The 19231-nt window shown below is 44.2% G+C and overlaps 1 protein-coding gene across 1 annotated transcript in view; it reads right to left on the bottom strand.

Moving 5' to 3' along the window:
- The window catches only part of ITGA4 (integrin subunit alpha 4), a 55513-nt gene extending 43406 nt beyond the window's left edge, over positions 1-12107 (bottom strand). Inside the window, 5 exon segments of the mRNA XM_074967709.1 lie at positions 550-617; positions 2296-2425; positions 2528-2634; positions 10969-11090; positions 11629-12107. Of these exon segments, the coding sequence (XP_074823810.1) occupies positions 550-617; positions 2296-2425; positions 2528-2634; positions 10969-11090; positions 11629-11831 (630 nt within the window). The 5' untranslated portion in view covers positions 11832-12107.
- Positions 12108-19231: the final 7124 nt, after the last annotated feature.

The raw sequence follows: 19231 nt of genomic DNA, 5'->3' as shown, positions 1-19231 counted from the left end.
TAACTCCCCTGAAGTCAATGGAATTACACTGGAGATGTTTTTGGCTCAATATCAGTGCATTAAAATTAGAACACATATAAAATGTTTTACATTTTTAAAATATGGTTATTATTTCCCTACTAAAAGCTTTGAGCGGTGAGCAATTTAAAGAAAACCACAAACAAGGTATCTTTCCCCCTCAGCAGAATATTTTAGAAATCATATTTTCAGGTAGAACATAAAAATGTACACTGTAGTGCACTGCTCTTTAGATACAGAATGTAAGCTTTATTAGTGTTTAATATTGCTTTCCATAGGTTATTCTGAATGGAATAATAAAAAATATGCTCTATTATATTCTTCACTTCCTTCCAAAATAAAAAGGAATTTTGGATTTAAAATAGAGTGTCATGATAAATTATGTTTTGGCATTTTGAAAATTATTATATACCTAAAACTCTTATCTTTAATAAATTTCATTTAAAAAAGATGAAATATCATGACTATGCACAAATGTATGATGTCCTCCAGGAAATAATTAAATAGAAAACTGATTTTTTTAATACACACCTTAAAGTAAAAACTAGACATCCCAGCCTGACATGACCCATGGTTTTCTCCAAACTTTCGCACATGATCTGAATATAAAAGCAAAAATGATTTAAAGTCTTCAATCATCTTGAAAAATAGAGAGTTTCAGAATTCCTCTGCAGCTCTCTGAAATGAAAGTAGGGATAAATAAAAAGAACTGGTTTCTACTATTGGAAAGAGTACATGGACTTCAACTTCATAATACCAGAATAATAAGGAATTTAGAAAATTCAAAATGCATCACTTGATTGGAGCTAGGTTTTGTAGCATGGTTTTAGCTATTCTAAAAAGGTGACAATCTCCTGTAACATAAATCAGTCCATGAAAACAGCATGTCAAAGTGAAAAGTCACTATACACATTGCTTGAATAACAAATGCTAGTAAGTTTAACACTCCTCTTCCCACCCCATTTACAACTCCAGCTATACTTTTGATGGAAATAACTACTTTAATTGGAGTTCTCATGATGCCTATGCCATGCGTCTCTGCTAGGAATCCTCTACATGTACAGTTTAGAGGTGTAATAATCACACTATTGCTCGTATCTATGGTCATGCATGGCTTCTTTTGCCTTCTCCTGCTGCTCCATTAGATTTTTGGAAGAGCTCCACTGGATCTTGTTCCTACTTTCCATCTCTCATTTCTGAGCCTTCCTTTCCCATGTTTTTAATCTCAGTCCCCTACGTCTGTTTGTCTTTCCTCTGCCAGGCTCCTTATATCCATGCTCTTCCAACTCCAATTTCTTACTTTTCTTTACTAACCCTTTCCCTTCAGTCTCTCCTTCATTTCACTCCCATGTACACTGACCCGTCATTTACCCGCCTCCTACTCCCTTCACCCGGTAACCATGGGAGGTGGAAGGATGACCCAGCCAGTGGCTGTCTTTGGAGCCAGGGGAGGGATGCTGGAAGGAGTTTCTTCATCATTCTCTGTGGGAAGGCCAGATTATCTGCTCTCCCTCCCTCAACTGGGGATAGGATCACTAAGTATTTTGACATATTGTTCCCTCTGGTTTGGGGAAAGTACCACAGGAGCTGGGGATTCCCTGGTAGGTTGCTGGGGGCACTGAGGCCACGATTTCCATCTTGGGTCCCCATCCTGCTCTCACTCGTTCCTCTGTAGATTGCACAGAGGCACTGTCAGAGGCATCTTCCTGCAGGCTACAAGTTGGGTGAGAGATTAGGCCTGGCAGGCATTAGTCTCAGGAATGGAGCAGTAGGCAGCACTGGCTGCTACTGGGAACAGTGTGTGTCTGATGCTCAGGAAGAGGGAACAGCAGCCAGCTGAGGATGCTGTTTCTAGTCAACTCAGACATCGTGCGGCATATGCCTAGCAGGTGGATGGAGCAAAGAGATGAACTGAGCCTGCACTGGCCTATTTATAAAGAAAATATGCCCTGCAGGGGACCAACCCATTGAGTAAAATACTGGTTGCCCTTTTCAGCTGTTGAATCAACATTACTTCAAAGTGATCAACATTTCACCAGAAAGTTTGGTCTGTAGGCCAGATTTCTGTCTTCAGAACCCATGCTGCAGGCCCTGGATAGCAGAAAGCCTACCCAGGGCAGGTGGGAGGAAGGGGCAGACAAGAAACAAAACAGTTTAAAGTGTCCACAACCCCCAGCTCATTTCTTTTTTTCAGGGGCATATCTGTTCTTTTATTTCCTCAAATCAAGTAGAATGTTATCTTATCAAGCCCTAGAAATCACCAAACTCTGTGCTTACCTTTATAGCATGGACTTATTCTTTTACTTAGCTGTGTTCGAAAATCAGGAGGAATTTCATAACAAACGCCATTAGGGAGTTTGTGTTCATTTTTTATGTAATATATATTTTTCCACCTATGTCCACATGCCTGTATATATAAAGAAAAAAAAAACATGAGATGTGATAGGAAAATGTAGAAGTTGTGAAGGTAGTATGACAAAAGGCATACAGTACTTAACGCAACACATACAACAATGGTTCCATTTTCCCTTGGCTGCCTTGACAAGCTGACACCCAGCCACTGATTATCTCTCTCTTCAAAACAGGTCTTTCCACAATAGTCTCCTGCTGGATTGCCTGGAGCAAAGAAACCAAAAGAAAACAAAAAGCTATGACAATCAGCTTGAACACAGGAAATATACTAAAGTTCTATGGACTTCCTTATTATACAACTTGGTTACTAGATGATTATATTAAACAGTGTAAGTTCAGCAGAATTTATACAGATGTGTTTTGTATAGGAAGTTCCATGTACAGATATTTAGCATGGTTCATATTTTTCAGAAAGGAAGGTATTGTGCCATACATATAATATGTCCAGATCCAAACACAGCATATTAGGTGTGAACAGAACTTATTAGTCATTAAGTTCTGATTGTGTGATCATCTCTGTTGAAACTGAGAAAATCAGGAAGCTGAGCACAAATCCAACATGATGTAGCACTCCTGTTAAAAAATGCATTGCTTGTTTTATAGCCGAGGACTTCGCCCCGTGGTGTGATCTCAAGGAAAGTACTAATAAAGTGGCATTGTTATTCACTGAGCTAATTTATCATAAAAAGTATGATATCTTACTATAAAGATTCATCATTGGTATACAAGGAAATTTAAGACCTAATATTGGGTATTCAGTGAATCCAAAATGGGAGAATTTTTCATATGAAGCAGTAAATCCAAACCTCAGGTCTTAATCCTCAACCATACTGGATTCAGACTCCCAGATCCAAACCCAACCTTACAGTTGATTTTGCCCGGTCCCCCTAATCTGAAACCTCAAAAGAGCCTTTTGTAATTCCTGACGCATTTGGATCTGAATTCTAAACTAGAGCCAATAGATCCAAATATCTCCTGTTCTTGCCCCTTCTTTACTCATACCTCTATTTCAGGGATCGGCAACGTCTGGCACATGGTCCATCAGGGAAATCCACTGGCGGGCCGGGCCGGTTTGTTTACCTGCAGCGTCCGCAGGCTCAGCCGATTGCAGCTTCCACTGGCTGCGGTTCGCCGATCCAGGCCAACGGGGGCTGCAGGAAGCGGCGTGGGCCGAGGGATATGCTGGCTGCCACTTCCAACAGCTCCCATTAGCCTGGAACAGCGAACCGTGGCCGGGGGGGCTGCCATCGGCTGACCTGCGGATGCTGCAGGTAAACAAACCGGCCCGGCCCGCCAGGGGATTTCCCTGACGGGCTGCATGCCAAAGATTGCCGATCCCTGCTCTATTTGATGCAGCGCTTAGAAATCAGCTCTACTAGGTATTCCTGTTCTGGTAAAATAAAATGTCTATAACTACAATCTTTATTTTGGAGGTAAAACCATTATGGATCAAACTTCTGTGTTCTGAGTACTCTTTATACAGAATGAAAACAATTATTTAAAGGTGGTTGCTAGTTTGCTTCTCTTTAAATGTCAGAGATCACTTTTTACACATGGAAGGACTTTGAGAAATTCTGCACATAAATATTTGGCAAATTCTTGTTTCCTCTCAACAAGTTAGTGTGTGTGGAAAGAATAATTTTATGTAGACAGGACTACAATTTAAAAAAATTATATTCTGCTTGAAAGGCTCAGTTACATTTGGAAACACATTTTTATAAAGGTCTCTCTTACGCATTTACTTGCAAGAGCACGACAGAATACAGTACTCAGTGTTTTAGTCCAATATCTTCAGATAGCATTTTGCTGCTCAACTTACCAAAACTACTAAAATCCACCAACACAACACAGAATCTTTCTGTCACATATAAATTAGCCAGCAGAGGGCTCCAATACTGATCAGAGAATACAACAGAAACATACTGTATATTGACATTAATGGAGTGGCAAATGGGCTTGCATCGGAGCTGACATTTATTTGTAACATATTGGTGTAAGGGCTATTAAATTCGAACAAATGCATACTGAGTTCTAAGTGTCTGCTAAATTTCTTGAAAAGAAAGTCTCCCTATATTGACTTGATGTATTGCCTCCTCTTATTCCATGTGTAGCCTCTTCATGTAATACAGAGGAAACAAGAATTGTTTCAGAATAATCAATGTATATTTTTATTACAAATGAAAGGAGTGGGGGAAGGCTAGCCTCTCAGATTATCTCATGTTCTTGGAGGTTTTTCTTGAACAGCAAATAAGACTAGATTGTCATGTGGTCTGAGATGGGGAGGTTTCACTTGTATCTTCTCCTATCTCAGTGCTCCCTCCCATTTTTAGATGTCCCTAAGAACTTCAGAAGCAGTGAGAAAGAGCACTTTCCTCTTCTCCCATCCATTGTATTCTCCCTTACCCACTTGGTTATTTTCCCTTCTCCTTGACTCTAAACTTTGGCCTTCTGCTCTTCCACCATCGCCTGTTTCCTCTGAAACTTTTCTCTTATTTTCTACTCTTCTCCTGCTCTCCACTCTTTCTCAAGATTCATTGTTGTTCCCCTTTATCTAATAGTAGGGTTTCTAGCATTGTTTTAAGGAAGGAATAGTATGAAGCTCTTGTGGGCATAAGGATGGGTTAAGGGAGTGTGGGCTTAATACCATGGATATAATGATGAGCGCGGGCATGATATTATCCATGTTTAATCCAGTGAGAAGATAGTCTGCACAGTCTGCATCAGTTTACAAACAACAGAGAGCAGCACTGCTGAAAGCACCAGAGAGGAAATTGCAGCTTAACTGCCTCAGGGGAAAGGGGCATGCCTTGCTCTTGTAAAGTCACTGTGAAATAAATAAAAGTGCAGCCTGTGTAAATGGCAGAGATGAAAGAAATATCTCTGTGTCAGCCCCACTACATGACACTCCATGGAAACGGCATAGTCAAATATAAGTCATACAGACCCCTGCCTTTTGCAGCCCCTACAAATCATCAAGCCTTGGATTGATACATCTATTCCAATACATCCAGTCAACATTATATGCTGAGGATCAAAGCAGGAGACCCCAAAATATCAATGCACATAGAGGGAAAAGATGTACAGTTGTGTACTATAATTAGGAGTAAACAAGTCACTCAAATAACTGAGCCTCTTTGAATTGTTTTATATACTTATTTCAAACTATTCAGTGATTTGTTATTATTCACAGTAAATAATTCTTGGTCTTAAAAGTGTACAGTAGCAATTCACTTCATCTGTTCAACATCTGAAAAGTGAGGTGGCATGGATAATGTTGACTAGAGATAAGTCACATGGGATTGTTTCCATTCTCCAAACTGGATGAGTGTAAGTCTTAGAATCAGACTGTTAGTGCAAATACTTGCATTTGAGTTTGAAGTTTGCTTTCCACAAATGTCCTTTAATATTTCTGTGAACACTTCCCTCTCCCTCGCCCGCCCCAGGTAATCTCATTAACTAAAATATTCAGAGAATGAGGAAAGAGGGGAGTGAACGCAGGTGATAAAAATTCTTTATTCCCCCCAAGGAAATATTTGCAGAAAGTTGTTGAACTATTCCCTTGTCTTCAACTGTAATCCTTCACGTGGGGGAGCTACAGGGCAACTTGTTTCTAGCCTGATTACGGTAAGGGCCTAAGGGGAGAAACTGTGGGTGGCAGCTCTGGTCCCTACCTCAAAAAGCTGTGAGAGACTTCTGTGTAAGCTTATAACTGCTTATAATAAGCTTATAATAGCTTTTCTTCTGTTTAACGCTAAACAGCATGAATGACTCACTGCTTTTGTGAACTCTGACTTGATTCCTCTCAGTGTTATTGGCATATTGATCATACTCAATTCTTACTTCGAGAGAAATTGAATATACAAGATATCATTGACTAAAAACTTGAATATTATATTTTGAATCCCTCTACAATAATATACAATCATCCTAACTTGGTGGGGGAGGGAGCTGGACTCAGTGAAGTTAAAAGTATGTAGCATGTCACAGGATTAAGGCCCTGATAGGTCTTCTAGGACATTACTCTAAAACAATATACCCTGAATCTTTATTCTTTGTATTTTTGCACACATCTAAGCACTAAAAAACCTCTCATGTGCAATCACTATTATAAAAGCCCAGTTTGTGTATAAATTTATAGAGTAGAATACTTGATTTTATTGACAAACCAAAAACAAGGTAAATTAAGTATGAATGCAGCATTTCATGAAATTCAGAATTTAACATAAACTAGAAAAGAGATTCACTGAACTCCACTGCCCTTTGTATTCAATGGACTAGATGCTCAGCTATGGGTGAAATACGCTGAGTGCAGCTGAGGAGAAGTACCTTCATGGCCCATCCATCATGGGGCAGTGGAAACAAGTCCAGCATAATTTAGAGCAGCTTTAGGCTTTTCTAAGGTATGCCTGGCTGCCCATGAGCCCAAGGGGCAGATCCGGCAGCTGAGGTCACAGAAGCACAAGACTGCTCTGGATAAGTTTCCTACACTGGAAGCCTTTGGGATCTCATAGCTCTGACCAACCAAAAATTTCCTAATAGAGGGAGACTCAGCAGCTAGCTGGTTAAACCACTTGTAAAGCTGCTTTGCCACATCAGATTGTTTACGAGAACTCCTAATAGGGCCAAGGATCTATCCCAAAAGCTTGTAATACTCAGTACCTTTGTTTTAGACAAAGAAGAGCAGTAAGAATCCTCCTGTAACTGTTTTAGCGTATCTGCAATATCTGTCATTCATAAATTAGAAGACATGGGTTCTCTGAAAAAGTGTTTTTTTCATTGCATGAGTAGGGACTTCAAATCTTACTGAGGTTACACTCATTAAAATGGCCATTCCTCCTCCTATTGAAATAACTAATTTTTAAAGCAAACCACCACCAGTGCTAAAAGGTCAGAACCAGAACATGTCATATGAAAAATACTAACTAGGAAAAACAAGTTCAGTCATAGAAAGATACAGTATCTACAAAAATGTCCATGCTAGAAAATTGCTACCTAAATAAGTTAGACTTAATTGTTCTTTGTCTACCTTTGTCCCCCTGTCTAATGGTCATAGATATATAAAAGGGAAGATTGAATTGAGGAGGGTAATCAGTCTAGCCCGAGCTGTGTCTTATTTAACTTCCTTCCTTCCTTTCCCCATTCCCCTTCAACATGGCTGTTTTTAACTTATTTTATGGCAGAACTGTTCTTTTTTATATAACTTGGATTTTTTTGAGAATTGTTTTAGAACCAGTTTAATGTTAAGGGGAAATGGTCCAGTTTAAAAAAAAAAAACTAACAGCACACTATGAGTGCTAAGTTAGCCCTGGTCTACACTACACAGTTAGGTTGACATTAAGCAGCTTATATCTACTTAATTATGTCAGTGTATACACTACAGCCTTGCTCCTGCCTATGTAAGTACCCTACTACACCTACATAATATCTACCTCCACGACAGGCATAGGCTTATGTTGGTGTAGTTAGGGTGACGCAGAGTCCAGGTAGATACTGTGTTACTTATATGGGCTCTTGGCTATCATGGCTCCAAATTGACAAGAAAGTCCTCCCACCGAGGTCCCAGCTCCCCACTCCCAACTGGCTCCGTGCTTGGAGCTGGACTGCATCGAGGCTCCTGACTCCTGCAGGGACCAAACAGTGGGTGCGGAGAGGGGGGAAGAGGTGCAAGCCAGTCTTCCAGCAGGAGCTGCGAGCGGAGCTGAGAGACCGGGCTCTCAGCTCCCCACATTGCCCCTCTTAAGTCAGTGAAAGAGCTCCTGCTGAGGACACGCATCAATCACCACCGACTGTAGGAGGGTAGCATGGACATAAACCACCACATTAATGACTACAGTGGCTGTAAGTTGACCTAATATAGGTCGACTTAAGTTTTTAGTGTAGACATGCCCATGAACGTTTATATTTACCATTGTCATCAATAGCAAAGTGGCATGTGGAGAGTCCTGTTTATATTGTGACATAAGCATTCAATGAAGTGTAGTACAAGACAGAAAACATCAGTGTGTACCTCCTGCAGCCTCTACCTCTGCTGGCAGAAGTCCCCCAAATCCATTTAAGAATAGCCTTTGCAAGTTTAAACCTGTAATTGCTCAGCTACACCCCAGGTTCAATTCAGAAACTTGTTAACTGTCATGAAAATCCGTAGTGATTGTGTTTAACACAATCAAAGACTCATTCTTCCTTGCTTCTTCTTCATTGACAAAACTAGTAAAAGCAAAATCAAGAAATCCTGCAGAGGCAACAAACACTAAACAGCATGTAGAAGGTAATACCCATTTAAGCCACGCTGCCAGTGGCTCTGAGCATTTCCCATTCTTTCAGTGAATTACAGGAGTGCATTAGGGCAGCTACATAGGTAGTAGTGGGCTTTCCTAGCTAACTATCAATGTGGCATAATGTAGGTGCCTGCTCACTTTATCTAGAAAGAGCACCTCAACCAGGGATTTCATTTTGCTGTTACTACCACCAGATCATAGAAATTCTTTACATATTTCTTTGTCTACCTGACTTGGCTTCATGTGTCCCTTCAGTTTACTGCATAGAGTCACAAAGTCAAATCAGGATTGACACATAAATGAAGAGGACTGATCCAAAAAGAGAAATGTAACAACCACAGCCAAAACTAAGACTCTGACTTCCTAAGTTTTCTCAGGTTCTGAAACCCCAGTCTATGTTAATTTAGAGAGGCATATTCTTGATTACTTATTGTATTTTTACTCCATCCAGTTTCACTGCCAAACTTCCCAGAAAGAGAATCGCTTGTAGACAGATATAGTCACAGATTCCAAGGCCAGAAGGAACCATTGTGATCATCTAGTCTATATAACACAGGCCACAGAACTTCTCCAAAACAATTCCTAGAGCATAGCTTTTAGGAAAACATCCAATTTTGATTTAAAAATAGTTAGTGATGGAGAACACACCACAAACCTTGGTAAATTGTTCCAATGCTAATTACCCACCCCATTCAAAATGTATGCCTTATTTCCTGTCTGAATTTGTCTTGGCTCAACTTCTATCCATTGGATCTTTGTGGAGTAGGTTTTGTTGTCCACATAAAAACTCATTCTCTTTCCTTTCACCCTCTCAAATATCTACCTATTTAGCTAGATAGGCCTATCAACACAGTAATGGAGCACCCCACCGCCCCCTATTTAAAAAATTGTTTTTCTCTGCATGTATGAAAATAGGTTTGGTTAATTAATCTATTGTTTTGGGGATAGTGGGATGATATTGGTTTATGTGTAGGAATAATAAAGGGAAAGCTAAGTTAAAGCAAAGAGCATTTATTTTTTGACAGTAGGTAATGTGTTGTGGGAGCGAGTTCCATAGTCCAGCGCCTTTGAAAGTTGTCTCCTGTGCTCCCAAACCTTCTGTATTGGCTGAGTTTCATGGTTTCAGTGGATCACAATGGACATGGAAGAGAAAATATTTCAGGTAGCTCAGTCTCATGCATGGCTCTGATTACAGGATACAGACATGGACCTGGACTCTGTAGTCAAGGAGGAGAAGGGCAGAGCAGAAGGGTGATGTGTTCATAGCAACCTGTGTTCTTTAACAGACGGACTGCTGCATTTTGTACAAAAATCATATACTTGGAGCAGGATACATATAGTTGCATGTATGCCACTAGCAATCCATCTGAAAAAACACTCCAGTTACTTCATCATGGGTTGGGAACTGAAATGTTTTAGAGAGAAACTCCAGAGCATAATTTAGAAACTTTTTTTCTTTTTCCCACTGACTTTAATTAGTTGCCCTCAGTTCAGAAGATTGAACTACTTTCTTGGGGGGGGGGGGGGGGGGGGGCAGGAATAACAAGAGGTTTAATGTAAATTCTTACAAGCCTTTGGAATCATAGATGCTGAAAGCAAAATATGGAAAGAAAAAATAAATATGAAGATGGGAACTGTCATTTTAATTTAGGCTTAATTCTTTTTTTTAATCTAATTTTATTGTATTCCTTTCTTTTGGTAAGAAAAAAACGGCTTTTTAAAAATCTAGATTTTTTTAGGATTTCTATCTTAAATAATTTAATCTAAATTTATAAAAGCATTGATCTTTTATATTACTGAATGGTAAATATAAATGCTAATTTATGAAATATCAAAGTGATACATAAAAATGTGAAATGAGCATATAGAGGACATCTCTAGGTTCTTGTATTATTGCAAGTAGTGGTATAAGTTGAAGGAGGCTTGTTTAGTCAGATCAAAATTGGGCTATGTTGTACAGTTTTGCAATGATAAATAGCCACTAAGATGGTTCGAAAGTATTTGCAAAATAGTGGAGGGAGGAACATTTATTGAGACAATCCAATATTTCTCCATGCTTCGGGGAAAATTCTATTAGTTGTTTATTTTGTCAGTTATAAATGTTGAAGAATCAAGGGAACATAAATGTGCACTTTGCTTCTTCTAAATAAGAAGGCTGTAGTGGCTGGCTAGCTTCTGTATTCAACTATAAGTGGCAAGCAAGCTTGGAGTTCTTCGCTGAAGTTGTAACATCATCTTCAGGTGCAAACACGATTCAACTCACCCAGCTGGAGCTGTTCACAAGTCCCACTGGGGTTGCTTCCGATCCTGCATCTGAAAATTGCACCTGGATTGACCACAGAGCTATTTGCCAGCCATTTGGCTTTAGGGGCTCCCACAACCAACCTGAAAGTGAGAAGAAAAGAAACTTAAACCCTACCAACAGGGATGCAAACACTAAAACGCGGCACTCCCCCCCAGAACCTAGGAGAATTAGAGACCAGCTTCATGCTCTTCTGCACCCAGGATGCAAACGTTTGCAATAGGCAACTGTGTCATGGCAAACGAAAAGAAATTGCTTCCCAACTTCGTCAGTTTCTTTGCAGCTGGAATGCTGTAAGCGGATGCCCATATAATGGAGCAGCCAAAAAGTTACCGTAACTTTAATCGAATGCAGGCTTGCACGAGCTGGGACAACTTGAATGAGGTTCAGATCTGAAGCCGTCCCTGGAAGAAGTTCTGGGGAACATCTCACAGAGTGACCCACCGACACTGACAAAGCCTTAGATTAGAAAGCAAGCAGCGGGGCCCCGGCAGTCACGGCGAAGTCAGACCAGCAAAAACTGCGATGCCCAGAATGGTAATAGTTGGTTAGGAAAGTTCCCAAAGGCTTCCCAGCAGACAAGAGAGCTGAGAAGTCGCCTGGCGAGCGAGTGATACTTACCATCTACTAGGGCCATGACTGTACAGCACAACCGAATAGCCAAATAATGTCCCGTTGAGCCCCTGGAAGACCACGGGGTGCTGTGTGTCCAGGTTGTAGGCGTGGGCAGTCCTCAGGTAACGGCCCAGGAGAAGGAGCAGCGCAGCCCACACGGGCGCCCCTCCTGAGGCGAGTCCCCCTCTCCGCCTCTCCCAGACCCGCATGGCTCCTCGCAGAGCGCGGCGAGCTTCACAGTCGCCAGCCCCGGCAGCGTGCAGGGCTCCGGGGAGCAGCCCCTGCCCTTGGGGGCCGAGCCAGCTCACTTGTAGGTCCCAGGATGTTTCCCTCCCCGCCCTCTTCTCTGCGGCGCCGGCGGGCGCGAGGGCGGGCAGATTTGCGGGCGGCCCGAGAAGCTGGAGGCAGGGGGTCCAGCGCTGCAGCTCGCCAGATGTGCAGCCCAGCCGCCCCCGGTGGACAGCGGCGGCTTAGTGAGGGGCTGGGGAAGGGGCAGACAGAGCCGCCTGGCCGTGGCCTTATTGGAAACCCTGGGTGGTGGGCGGGCGCAAGCCCCTCACTCAGCTTCCCCCGGGGCAGCGTTTAAAGCACAGCGGGCAAGTTGGGGGCAGGCTCCGAGCGATATTTCTCACCAAGGGGAGCCCTACCCCATGCAAGGGGTAGAGGAGGGCGGAGCCCAGCCCCCGGCCCGCCGCTGCTAGCCGCAGAGAGGTGCTCCCCTCTTGCCCTGGGGAAGCAGCATTTCTCCCGGGGCTGGGGAGCGCGGGCAGCTTTACCCACCGAGCCCATGTCAAAGCCCCTGCGCCGTCCTGCACGTGCTGCCCCAGGCAGCCCCCCGTCCTCCTCCTCCACGTGCTCCCACGCCCCAGCCCCCCACTACCACCCTGCACATGCTCCGAGGCCCCAGGCAGCCCCCCTCCTCCTCCACGTGCTCCCACACCCCAGCCCCCCACTACCACCCTGCACATGCTCCCAGGCCCCAGACAGGCCCCCCTCCTCCTCCACGTGCTCCCACGCCCCAGTCCCCCACTACCACCCTGCACATGCTCTCAGGCCCCAGACAGCCCCCCCCCTCCTCCACATGCTCCCACGCCCCAGCCCCCCACTACCACCCTGCACATGCTCTCAGGCCCCAGACAGCCCCCACACCCTCCTCCTCCACGTGCTCCCATGCCCCAGCCCCCCACTACCACCCTGCACATGCTCTCAGGCCCCAGACAACCCCCCCTCCTCCTCCACGTGCTCCCACGCCCCAGCCCCCCACTACCACCCTGCACATGCTCCCAGGCCCCAGACAGGCCCCCCTACTCCTCCACGTGCTCCCACGCCCCAGCCCCCCACTACCACCCTGCACATGCTCCCAGGCCCCAGACAGCCCCCACCCTCCTCCTCCACGTGCTCCCACGCCCCAGCCCCCCACTACCACCCTGCACATGCTCTCAGGCCCCAGACAGCCCCCACACCCTCCTCCTCCATGTGCTCCCAGGCCTCCACTACCACCCTGCACATGCTTTCAGGTCAGAGCCACCCTGCACATGCTCCCAGGCCCCAGACAGCCCCCCCCCCCCCGCCCTTCTGCACGTGCTCCCAGGCCCCAGACAGCCTCCGCCTCCCCAGTCCACATGCTCCCATGCCCCCACTACCACCCTGCACAGGCTCAGCCACCCTCCACGTGCTCCCATTGCTGGGGAGATGCTGGCAAATGACAAATGACCTGTGACAAATGTTACCCCGGAGCTGCACACAACTGCCTTGCCCCGCAGCATGAAGGTAACCATCAGGACACAAGGGGAGCTGGGGAGCAATGAGGAGATGTGGGGGGGGGCAGTGAAATATTTCAGTAGGGGGAATACAGGGGGCTCCCCAAAGAGTTTTTAACTTCCCCTCTTTAAACAGAAATTATTGTCCCTCCCCACAAAATACCAGTTGCCCCGTTCTCTCCTTGCTAGCCTCTGCCCCCAGGCGTGCCTGTCAGACAGGCACTGCCAGGGACACTTCTTCCCCCTGGGGCCCAGCAGCACCTATGGAAGATGGAGGAGAATTACAGACAGAAGGGAAGGCTGCAGGAAGTGGGGGTGGGGATGGCTGTTGGTAGGCCCCACATTCTAATCCCTCCCTTCATGGAAGCAATGGACCTGGACAGGTAGGAAAGGTGAGAGAGGGGCTTAGGACCTCAAGCAGTGAAAAGAGCCAGGGACCAGAGAGAATCAAAGTGAGCAACAGGAATTGGGGAGTGTGATAAATTAAGGGGGGAGGGTAGCTCCTTTTTATGGACACCCAGCCAGCCAGTAGCTCTAAAATCCCTCTTTGTAGCTGTTCTCTAATTACTCTACCTGTAAAGGGTTAAAAAGTCTCACTGCTATGCACAGGTAATAGGAAGTGAGTGGGCACCTGGCCAAAAGAGCCAATGGGAAGGCTAGACCTTTTTAAAATTGAAACAAGACTTCCTTTTTGTGTCGGTTGTTGTTTTCCCAGGAAGAGGTGGACAGGGCAGAGCTATGCTATAAGAAGTTTGGGCCTGGTATGAAAAATCATCAGTATCATACCTAGAAACTACTAATTTAAAACTCCAGATATGTAAGTAGATCAGGAAATGTCTAGGAAGACACGGTTAGGTTTATTTCTTTATGGCTTGTGGATTCCTCTATGCTAACCCAAGGTGCTTTTGTTTTGCTTGTAACCTTAAAGATGGAGACCTCAAGAAAGCTATTCTTGATGCTTAATCCTTGAGGTTGGCTTTAAAAAAAAATTTAGCAATAGCTTGAGTTCCCAGATGTGGAGGGATTGTTTGTTTGTTTGTTTTTTGGTTAATAAAATTTACCTTTTTTAAAAGTAGAATAGGATTTTTGTGTCTTAAGAGGTTTGTGCACATGTTGTTTAATTAGCTGGTGGCAACCGCTGATTTCTTTTTTTTTAAAATTTCTCAGCTCTTCCCCGGAGGGGCTGGGGTGAAGGGCTTGAGGGTACCCCACAGGAAGGAATTCCCAAGTGTGCCTTCCGGAATTCTCAAAGGGGTTCTGCACTTGTGTGGTGGCAGCATCTACCAATTCAAGGTCAGAGAAAAACTGTAACCTTGGGAATTTAATACAAGCCTGGAGTGGCCAGTATTAATTTTTAGAATCTTTGTGGGCCCCCACCTTCTGCACTCGAAGTGCCAGAGTGGGGAATCAGCCTTGACAGGGAGAAATGGGGGCAAGAGGCTGACTCTTCCAGCAGTGGGGAGAGATACCTGGGGCAGAGTGGCTCAGACCAATATGGAGAGGTGGGGCACAGACCCTCCCATCCAAGAAAGGATAGGTGGGAGAAGTAGTTGGGGTCTGGGCCCTGCCTTCTATAAGCAGGTCCTTGGGGAAGCTCTGGGACCAGGACCATGGGTTCTTCATTTACTGAAGTAATTCCATAGGCAAGAGGAACTGCTCCTTCCCTATTTAGAAGAAGTTTTCCCCTGCAAATACTTGGCCTTTTCCCCCAGAACCAATCCGACCCTACTTGTTGCACAGCTTCCAAGGCCTGACTATAAGATGCATGGTCCAAAGCTCAGCATACTGGGAGAAGTAGTAGCAGAAGAGTAAAAAAGAGGTCACAAGCACCAGAGAGGACAACAGCGTCAGAGGTTTCGGCCAGCAGGAGCATCAGGGGGATCAGGGACTGTGGTCAGGAGTAGAAGGGGAAAATGGCACTGACGGATGATAGGGAGCAGAGGCACTTGGAGGTGATTGGGTCAGGAATGGTTGCGGTGTGTTCTGAGGCAGCCCTGGGTAGCAGCTCTCTCCTGGGTTGGGTTTTGGTTCTTCTTTGAATAGCTTGGGTCTCAGCAGCTGATGTGGGGAGGACAGGCTGTTGTAATATTTAACAAGTGTAATTTTTAAGGAGATATCCATTATCATATTAATTCTCCTGCCTACTTCAGCCAAAAAGGATTGTATCCTGGAACAATCCCAAAACATGTGAGCTGAGGTGACTTTAAGGAACCCACATCTCCAGTAGCAGTCAGTTTTGGCAAGGTTCATGCCAGTGTGAATGAAATCAGCTTTCTGGTGAAGCAGCTTTAATCATAGATCAATAGCAGAGTTTTTAATGTTTTGCAAGACACTCCCCATTTGCTAGGGTTCCAGGGTATACACAAATCATCGTTCTAGGCCTGCAGGAAATCTAAATTAGGGAGGATCGTATGAGCCAGGAAGTTGTAACAAGCTATAGCTAGTTGGGTGAACATACGGTGCTCTCTCCACATTAACAACAATGCTTGGCACAGCTACTTGGCTGACCTGGCACCTAAAAATTGGGTAACATTTCAGAGAAGAGGGACCTCTGACAAATTTGAAAAGATTTGGTCTGACTTTTTACAAATCTTTGATTTCTAGCCGATGGAAACTGAGATGTTGCTCTCCTTTTCCCTCCCTGATCCATTCCTTCCTTTCCTTTTCCTCCCTTTCCATTCCTTTATTTTTGTCTTTTTTGTTCTCCACTGATTTTTTGGAAACAAATTATCAAACAACCCTCCCCCACCCCCAAACAAACTGTTGCTCCCTACTTCAAGAAGAAAGGGGAGCAAGTAGGAGACACTGAAGGTGGGGAGAAGCAGCCACTTATTTTCCTCTGGCCTCCCAACTTATCCCCTTAAAAAGCCAACCCTATTCCTTTTGCTGCCAAGTTCTCCCCACAACTGTGCATGAAATCATAGTTGCTATGTGGGACAGTATGACATTAAAGTAAAATGTGGCAGTGTCATGCAAGAGATGTGACGCTTGGCAGACCACTCCAAGTATCCACAACTTGTTATGAAGAGTCTTGCTTATTGTGTTTCAATGAGCTAATTACACCCACAAATGCTTGCAATCTCCCTCATTCCAGTAGACTCAGCTGGCTGTCACTAGAGTTCAGAGTGTGTGCATGTAGGCCTTTCCCTACACTCCCATGATAAAACCCCACACACAAAGGAGAAAGAGGACCTAGAAAACTCTGCTTGGTAAATTCACTGTTTAGTACCAAATTATCCTTGTTTTATGCAAATTTGATGTCCCCCCTCACTTCTCTTTTTGAAAATTATTTACATCAGAAATACCGAATAATCAAAAGGAGGTTATAGAAAGACATGTTTATTCTAAAGGAATGAATAGCATAGCATTTGAAGTTTTCTTGATTAATAAATGTTTCCCACATTTGGACTTTGGCTGGTTGAAAGGTAGGTTCCCTTCCCTCCCTGAGTGCTTGCAACATACTATAGAGGTAACTTTGGCTGTGTGCTGTCCTAATACTGTATTAATTTCTGCTACAAGTATTCTGGTTAGGGAGAGGAATATCATGCTGGGTAACTGCTCTCCAGACAAGGCCCCTTCTGCCCCAATATATCTTAGTCCCCCAATTCACAGAGGCTTGACTGGGTAGGGGCTACAAGGGGAGGAAGGGAGCGTGTCCCAGAGCTGCTAGTTTTGCTTTACACACATACCCAGTGCATGATATGAGTGCATTAATGGACAGAAGCTTGCAGTCCTCCATGTTATCCGTTGCGTAAAAATCAGCACTGAAAAAAAGTGTGATACCTATGGGATGAGCCAGTTGGTCTTATTTTCTATGTGTTAGCTTTGTTCTCAAGTGTTTTCTGGAACAGTTGTTTCATTTTGCAGAAATGTTTGAAATGTTGTTTTATAAGTTGCAAACAGCAATTATTTCAACCATTATAGTGCTTTGGTTGTTTGAAACATGTTCAGGAAAGGTTGATTGTAGTACTGCATGGACACACAATTATGTTGACATGTTCCATGGAAGTTTTGATTAGGAGACTGGAATTGCAGTAAATCTCATGGCCTCTGACTGTGCATCAGCTGTAGCATTTATAGAATTCAAAGAAATAAAGCACTTATATTTATATGGCTAAGTTGCATAAAAGCAGAAAAACACTTAAGGGGATGGGGCTATTGTACAGATACTATGAAAGCATTGGGTTTCAGAGAGAGTCTGACATTGCTGGGTGTCATTACTCTGTCTATACATGTGAAATAGTGAAAGCCTCCGGTAGTCAGAAGAGTGAGGAAAATGGGTTACCAAGTGTAAACCGTAAAATCTTGTCACTAAGGAGAACAATCAACACAGCTGAAGGTAATGGAAAAGTGGCATAACATGGGTTGTACTGTATTTGTGCATCATCTTGGTGTCCCATTTTGCAAGGTGCTGAGTTCTGGAAGTGCTGAGTGCCTTCAATTGACTTCAGTCCAATGGGAGTTGAAGACACTCAGCACTTCCAGGAGTTGTTGTTCAGCACCTTGCAAGATCAGGCCCTTATTTGTCTATCAGTAATATTTTATACCATAAATAATTATCTATATAGCAGCTAGAGTACTGCCCAGTGACATCTTAAGGTAACACTGTTGGCTCATATGCAGTATTTCATAGTCAATGTTCCAAGGATAGGAAAACTACTTAAGCAGATTCTCAGCTACTGTAAATTGTCATAGCTCCACTGGACATTCATGAGCCAGGAAGATTTCTTCATTGTTCGGAGAGCTGTCTGAGAACACTATTAGCAATATAAATGTGAGTCAAAGTTGCTATCCCAAGCTCTCGCTTGAACGTTAGGAGGAAATACTACTAATTTTTCCTCTTTGGCCTGAAGGGTTAGCTCAGTGCTCCACAAACTTTTTATGTCATGCCCAACCCTTATTTGTAATGTAATCTGATTTTGCACTACATACATACACGCACTACACACACACGGAGTGGGGTCAGGGGCTGGAGCTGTGGCCAGGAGCCGGAGTCAGAGCTGGGCCTGGGAACTGTGGCCTGGAGCAGGGCCGGGAGCCAAAGCTGGGGCTGGACCAGAGCTGAGGGCAGAGCGGGGTTGGGTGGCACTCCCTTCCCGTCCCACGCCCCATTCTTCCGCAACCTCTTCAGGGGCACACTGTACAGTTCGGGGACTGCTGGGTTAGCTAATGTTTGGGGCCTCACAAAGTTGTTTCTATTAGGGGGAAAAGCTGTTGATAAGAGTTGCGTATTTCTTTGGTGCAATCTTGTTTTTTGTACCAAGTCCTGTTTCTTTGAATACAGTAGAAGCAAACAACAGCAGTCAGTTTCCTTTCTCACCATTTCCAAGTCTACCCTTCCAGTGCTTTCTGTGGCCCCAAGGAGTTCAGTCTCTGTTCCCTCAAAGGGCCATGCTGTCCACTGGCTTCCTGCTTCTCACACAGCTACGGTCAATCCTAGGGTTGCCAACCCTCCAGGATTGGCCTGGAGTCTCCAGGAATTAAAGATAAGTCTTTAGTTAAAGACTATACGAAGAAACCTCCAGGAATGTGTCCAACCAAAATTGGCAACCCTAGTCAATTGCCTGCATTTGCAATCTGCTCCAGGCAAAGCCCTTCAGACCACACAAGTTCTCTCTCCTCAGGCTTTGCCATGTGGCCCGGTTGCTTGGTCTGAAGCCTCCTGTTGTTCCCAGCTATCATTATATAAAGAATTTGAATTGTAACTTCCATGTAGCCTGAAAGAGATTTCCTGAGCACAACCATCATCTTAAACAAAGAAGGTCCGTGATTAATGGCAGCCATTAACACCTTTTAGCACAACAATACATTTAGGATCTGATTCTTCTTTGACACCCATTGGTGGGATA

This window comes from Natator depressus, chromosome 11, assembly GCF_965152275.1.
Source record: "Natator depressus isolate rNatDep1 chromosome 11, rNatDep2.hap1, whole genome shotgun sequence".
Lineage (NCBI taxonomy): Eukaryota > Metazoa > Chordata > Testudines > Cheloniidae > Natator > Natator depressus.
The sequence above is the reverse complement of the archived record's forward strand: the minus strand, read 5'-3'. Positions and strand labels throughout refer to the sequence as shown.